Source organism: Cephus cinctus, unplaced genomic scaffold, assembly GCF_000341935.2.
Source record: "Cephus cinctus unplaced genomic scaffold, Ccin1 Ccin1_scaffold0270, whole genome shotgun sequence".
In the NCBI taxonomy this organism is placed as follows: domain Eukaryota; kingdom Metazoa; phylum Arthropoda; class Insecta; order Hymenoptera; family Cephidae; genus Cephus; species Cephus cinctus.
In genome coordinates this window covers 116525-124220 of record NW_014332980.1, presented here as the reverse complement: position 1 = coordinate 124220, position 7696 = coordinate 116525, and the positions used below count along the sequence as shown (strand labels likewise).

Genomic DNA, 7696 nt, shown 5'->3' with positions numbered 1-7696 from the left:
CGGACACGCGTTAATTTGTCTCAGAATAAAAAATCAGATATTTGCTTTAAGAAATAATTTAAAAAGTAACATCATTATACATTATTAACTTATTAATGCAACTATGAGATATATATTTATATAAAATTTATAATATTCAACATTTATTATACCTTTTCTGCATCAGGATTTTCCAACGTAAATATTATACGTGGGACAGAAACAGTGACCTCCTGTTACCTACTTCAGATTTGAGATATCGCGTTCGAAGTATCGCTACTGTATTGCTTATGTTTACGTTTGACATTTAATTTTTTGCAGAATTAACTCTTTTATCACGTTTGTATTTATTGCTACAATAATACTTTCATGAGTGAAGTCAATATACTAGCATTACAGATATGTAGATATACTAAAAAAAGAATTTCAAAATTAGAAAGCTGTGAAGAAAATGAATTTCGATGTATATCTGTCTCGTTAAATGGATAACAAACAGTACAAGTGGTGGAAGAAAAATGTAAACGGTTTCTGTAATTTTCTTCATAGAATTCAAAATACGTCAAAAGAATGCGCCACATATACTTAGTGTTAATTATTATTGAAAATAGGTGTACTAAATGAATATAAAATGCAGTAGATAATATTATAACTTTATTCTATTAAGGGACAAGGATCTTTTGGTCTTTGTGACCAGAGGTTAGTCTCCTGTAGAGGTCCTAAGTGTACAGACGGTCCTTCCTTGTTGCGTTAATAGATTGAAGTTTTTAATATATATATATTCACTGCATTTTATATTCATTTAGTACACCCATTTCCAATAAGTAATAACAAGAAATTACGATTTAAAATTTTCTAATATGTCACATTAATTTTATTTCTTGTTTCTTAGCGATTCGTTTTTGTCCCTCAAAAATAGTACTTTATCTAGCTCTAACTTCACACTCGTGTCTTATACACATTCATACTAGCTTAGATACGACAGTTTTTGTAACAAAAGTTTGTAACGAGTAACCTGCCTTAAAAATATTTTTTAATAGGTTTTCCCTTCCTTGAAAATATTTTAGAACCTTATGACGTCACTATCTTAACTTTTTAGATAATTTTACAGTCATATGTTCAAAAAATTATATTTTAAGGTGCCCTTCGGCGACACATTACAGGACATTCTTTGAGCATTTATTACAGAAAATATCTTTTTAAACAGATTTATACTTTTTTGAGAAGCCATTAATTATTTAATATACAGTTGAGCGATTTTGTACATCGCAGCTGTATCTGAGTCGTTCAACACAGCAGCTGGTTGAAGGTAAGCGGATTCGCAGCTGCGTAATAAGTTAGACTGGTTCGTGCTTCTTTTTTTTTTTGTAACAAATTCTGGAATACAAATTTTCTTTGCACTTTCAGAAAATTTCGTAGAACTGAGTAATGCCGATAGTTTTAAACATCCTCTTTTAATGGTAAAATTTAAACACGCGGCCGAGTTTGAGGCAGCGGCCGTCGCACTTGAACGGATCGATACCGTGGCCAACATGTCAGGAAGGTTCTGAGATTATTGCTTAACGATCATAAGCCAGCCAAGAGTTATTCTTGCGCTGGTAAAGTAGCGTGCGGACTCGCTATCTTCTGCCCGTGAGCGTTTTTTACTCTTCCTACCACCACTTGTGAAAATTGCCAAGCTACTATACCATTTGCTGCATAAACCTACATGTTCACGTATGAAAATGCTGCGAGTAAACTCCATGTATATTTAGACCGGAAAAGGACTGCATATGAATTTTACTGTGAAATTCTTACAAATTTTGAATTCTGCATCTGCACTATTCATACTTTAACACAGCATTATCAATAGGGCATATCATCATAATAATACTTAATCGTCCTGAAATTTTCTTCATTGATATTAACACAAGTTTTATGTCTAGCAATGAAATAACGTCAATATAAATAATTTTTTTTTTGCCGGCAGTATGCTCATCTTCACTATGCACGAGATTATCATCCAAAAGCCATTTATATACGATGAAAATATTATTCCAAAAATAGAACCATTCTTATTTATTACCTGCTGATATATTTTCCATGTCTTTTATTTTATTAAAATGCACTTTATTGAAACATGGAAACGCAACTATTATATAGTAATCAAAACATTTGGTAGAATTGTGCTTAGTGCAAGAGGCTCAGCTATAGTCACATACACTCGGAGGAAATTTCACTATTGAAAAAGTGCATGACATTATTAAAAAACTATTCGACATACGAAGAACTATTATGCAAAATACTCACCACACCGCAACTCTTACGTATCGAGCAAGTGAAAAATTATTTAAATCGATCCACACAGTCGAAAGTTAGAAGAAACTTCGTTTATCCATTTATATTTTTCAATTTTGTCGTCCTTTTGTCTTATTCGTACGTTCTTTCTCTTTAGTCGCCACTAGATGGCACTGATGATAGTTTTACTCAGATTTTTCTCCGCGGTACCAAATTTTTAGTAAATTATACAATATTATTTAAATGCTTATAGTTGATATACATTCTTTTGTACCACAATACTATTTTTTTTTGAAGTCAAAAACTATTTAGGACTCGCTGTTGTCATCTGTTTGATATATCTAACTGTTCCTTGTAGAAATTTGGAACACTTAAATATTTTTCGCCGTCACTCATAAATCCAGATGATCGGCGTTGTACATTTATCTTTGTATTTGTATATTATCCTTATTACTCGAAGCGGAAACATAAATTACTTCTGTCGATCCTAACTGTTTCCTTAAGGGACTAGTAGATCAAAATTAATAAAATGTAGTGAAACTCCGATTATAAACACATTTGATGTAAGCATTCCAAATGTTAGAGTACAAATTAATTAAACAAATAATATTTGGCCCCAAAATTTAATAAATGACGGAAAATATGAATTTTAATGTTTTCCCCGCCGCAGGGTAACTTTAAAGTGATTAAGCTTTTAAATGAGGTATAATAGTTGACAGTGTTCCTGATGTAACATCAAAAAACAGTAGTGAAAGCGATGTCATTCAAAAAGCAACATTTTAAGCAATGCCTGCTTTTCGTATTCCAACTGAAAAAATGCTGCAGGGGCTAAGGAAATGATTTGTTTTACCTTAGGTGACAATGCTGTGTTTTATAGCACGTGTAAAAAGTGGTATCAAAGGTTTTAGGATGGAAATTTCAATGTTCAGAAAAAAGAACCACTCCTTTTCCGAAGCCAAATTCGATAGTTGTCTGAAAGATGGCGAGATGAAAAAAACATCATTATGCAAAAAAGGCTAAGAGTTAATTTGTACACCTAGTACAAGCGGTAAGGGGAAGTCTAAAATATTCAAGAAATAAATTCTTTATTATTGTTCCGCATCCGAAAGTATTGAAATTATATAAGGGTACTAAGGATTTACACTTATTATAAGCATTAGCTTATTGAATTAGAATGATATACATATAAAGTACAATATATTAAAAACATATTAACATTGAATAGTTATTCATTGGTATAGCTACTTAAATCGTCATTATCATAACTACACTAAAGAATATTAAATACTACTAATCGTCGTACGTAATAACAATTATCAGCTGAGCTTCAGGCATTGTTACAACAGCACATTGTCACCAGAGCTGAGTTTTTCTAGTGAACCCCATCACGACTTTTTTTAAATCAACACGCAGTACATATTTGTTTCCCATCTAAATTAATTTCAAATGCACATCTTTGCCTATATTGTAGTTTACAGAAAGATACACTGCGACTCTAGGCTTGATAGCAGTTAATTAAAGAGCGAGTTACAAAGTGATTCTGCGTGATTGTTGACGGATTTTCGATAAGCCTCAGACGGAAATTTGTTTTTACTGCGTATGGTTTTGTCTGTTGTATGAAAAGGTGAGTATGTTTATATTATGTGTGTTAATAAATAAAAATATTTTTATATGTAAATTGTCTCTACATTTGTAATAAATATGAATGCATGCCTGGTAGATGCTAAAACTTAATCGCTATAGTAAATAAAAATATATTTTAACATTTAGCGTTCTCGTTTCCTTTCCAATATATATTTCAACGGCTCTGACATTAGACTCTCATTGGTCAAGGGAGTGGAGTCGACGGCGTAACAGTGCCTGCGGTGCCCGGTTCCCAACCTGTATCAGTGCCCGGGGATCGACTGTATATGATACAGAGTTATTCAGGACATACTCACCAGTTGAAATTGACCGTGAATAACTGATTTCGTCATTCAGAGCACTGTGACATCGTTAATGAAATGAAAGTTAACGTAATATTATTATTAACATGATAAACTTTATATACCTTTATTTGTTTAAGGAGGTTGGAGCAGCATAATAATAATAGTATTCTTATTTCGGTGAATACCCTGTATGTCGTTCATTACAAAACATTTCCTACCTAAGGTATTATCTTTGAAACAAGCGGAAGGACAGAGATATATCATTTTACAATTGTTCGTATTACCTATTGTTTAAATAATGCAATACAAAATAATAAAAAAATTCCAAGATTTTTAATTTATAAATCATCGTAGTAATATTCCATGTAAAAGGAGCATCTCCTAGACATTTTATCTACTTTTACCACCTAAAAGCTGAATTATGTCAACAAATATATAGTTATTTTAACACACGAAGTATATCTTTATATGTAGTGCAATTTTTGCTACTTTCATATAGTGTATCTCGCAAGCTAGTCGATAAATAATTTTTAAAGTTTGTACGCACGACCATTAAGCACCTACCAGGAAGATATACAAAATTCAGATCAGTATCCTGGAAGTGCCCTCACGCTCCAACCACCTTAACAAGGTATCACTGCCTCGATTAACAGAATCGTTCAATCGTTTTCAACTTCAGCTGGTAATTTTATCGTGTATAATCGTGTATATATGTAATAATAGATAATCAACACTAACGATCGTATACGTTTAATGAATATTATTTTATATTTTTTATTGTCATTATGATATTACCCCTTACCTATACAGGTCTGACCTTAGAAACGTATTTTACACGACGAGGTCTGTGAGACCTCAATCTGTCGAACTGGATTGTGAGGTCATTGCAACGAATAGAATAGCTCAAAAGTAAAGTTTTACGTCGCTCTCCACTTAGAGCATATTCCGTAATTAAATCACGGTTGCGGTTATTAAATTTCAGCCAATTGCATCGATTGATTTCGACTGCTGACAAAAATCAATCGATGTCATTGGCTGAAATTTAATAACCACAACTGTGGTTTAATTATGGAATATGTATACCCTTAAGGCCATTCTACAATGCAACGGAACACGTAAGACGGAACGTATGAGCGACAAGAATTTCAATTGTATATTTACCTAATTCCATTGGATTCTCCAATTAAAAAGGAGAAAATCGTTTTTAAAACCGAGCGTTTACTAAGTCTCTACGATTTTGGTGACGTTTTGGGCATGGCAACGATACGGAAGCGGTTGCTAGGGTTTTTAAGGATTTCACGGAGCACGAAACGTCATTGTCAAATGTCATTACCTGTCACCTGTCATGATCTGTCAATATATAAATATTAAAAAAAATGTGTATGCGTTTATTCATACAGATAAGTAAATCATTACTTCATTTTTAAAGTCACGATGACTTTTATCGTAGGAGAAATTTGATTTCTCTAACGATATTGATAATGACCTCGTCTATAGAGTTGGTAATGACAGGTGACAGGTAATGGTATTTAAGGAAACAGGTAAACAGTTAAACAGGTAAACAGGTATTTCCATTTCACGCATGGAAATATTGGCGAAATATTACGTATTTCACGGAGCACGGAACGTGATGAGTAGCATCGAGCATGCCCTGTTCCGTAATCTGTAACGGCTTACGTTAAAAATACATAGCAACGATACGGAAGCAGTTGCTACGCTGTGTTTTAAAAACCATTTTCTCCTTCTTGATTTGAGGATCCAATGGAATTAGGTAAATAAATAATTGAAGATCTTGTCGCTTATATGTTCCGTGTTCCGTTGCATTGTAGAATAGCCTTTAGTTTAAACAAATTTAACGACCAAGTATCAAGTAATATATTACTTTATATATTAATTATAATTATCTAGTAGATTGTTTTTTTAATTCTTTGAAAAGTTACGTAGGCACGAATTCGGTAGGAGAGCAAAACATCAAATTGGTGAGGTCTTTGAGACCGCAGGTCTGTAATTAAGCGTCAATAATTTTAGTTGTATAGTAATAATTTACTAGGAAATGTTAGTACGTTTTTAATATTTTTTAATAATTAATTTTATTTTATTAATCTAATAATTATAATAAAGGTATTTTGGTATCTCCCTTATCTAATTTAAATTCATTCGTAAGTGGAACAATAATAAAGGCCTTTTTTAATACCTTAGACGCTCCTTGTACTGAACGAAGTTTTTGTTTCCGCCGAAGGTGTTTTTCCACGGTATAATCTTTTGTGCCGGTTCATTTAGCAGCATCGTTAATCGTACACGCAAATCTAGATTCATTTATATTTGTAGAATAATACAAATGTTCGGTAAACGTGCAAAAATCTCGAAGCAGCATTATAAATATTTAAATAGACAATTACATTATGTTGCATGCAACATGATCAGCATGTATGAATATCATTGTACTCCATAATAAACTAGTATCAGCTTCAAAAAATGACAATGACCGACTGCTTCGACTCTCCAAGGTTACATTCAAAGTTATTATTTTTCATACAACACGGTAGAAAATATAATTTTATCACACTTACGATTGTTCAATTACGAATTCGCGTACAATTAGAAAAATTCAATTTAGTTCACATTTTTAACATTTCAACAGCTTGCTTACAATATTTCACAATCATGTATAATCATTGATTTCGTCTATTAAAATCATTAAGAAACTTGTCGTTATTTAGAAATAACTAAAACATCATAAATAAACAAGCATATAGTAATAACAATCGAAATGCATTCTTTGTTTACTTTACATATAATTGTCCACAGATAAGATTCACGTTGGAACAAAAAAAAACGGCGTTTTCCTGAGGAGAATTCTTTTTTATCACGATTCGCGTGGGTAGTTTGTGGGCCACTTCGTGAAGTGGAAGAAACGGTAGCGAATTGTACAGGTAGCACGAACTAATTACTACTACGGCGGACGGCACTTGGGAGGCAGTATCGGAGGGCTGCATCGGTCGATCTGGCCTCATAAGTGCAGCATGCTAATTAATTTGCTTAGCGAGTTAACACTTCGTGCCAGCCTGCAAATTGCCCGGTTGGCGGCAGTGCACGAAAACTATGTTACTTTGTATTGAAATGCATTGCAATTCTTTATTCAGCGATACATTCCAATCTCTTATCTCTTTAAAATATTCCTTATTTGGATATTCCACCTATTCAATACGAATGGCGAATACATAATCCGAACGATAATTGTGATCCCATAATGTTTTGCTAGTCCCACGTAAAATTATCCTTTAAGTACACAAATCCAACTAACAGTTCATAAATGTCTAAACTGTGGAGAATTCACGCATATAACGAGTATCGTAAGAATGTTTTGTGTGGAGAAATTTGCCGTGTAATTGGCGCAGAAATTCTAATGGTAATTTAGGGCTCATAATATTTATGTTACTCGTCCCGTATGTTCCGCATGATTATCAGAAATGGTTGTCTTTCAATATTACTGCAATGCTTCTTTAAGATGGGGG

General features: G+C 32.9%; 1 protein-coding gene across 1 annotated transcript in view; it reads left to right on the top strand.

Annotated features, from left to right (window-relative positions):
• Positions 1-1225: 1225 nt before the first annotated feature.
• LOC107266008 (lysine-specific histone demethylase 1A) overlaps positions 1226-7696 on the top strand; it is a gene marked incomplete at its 5' end in the record, with an annotated part of 86525 nt that continues 80054 nt past the window's right edge. Inside the window, one exon of the mRNA XM_025083254.1 lies at positions 1226-1285. Within this exon, the coding sequence (XP_024939022.1) occupies positions 1226-1285 (60 nt within the window). The remainder of the gene's footprint in view (positions 1286-7696) is intronic.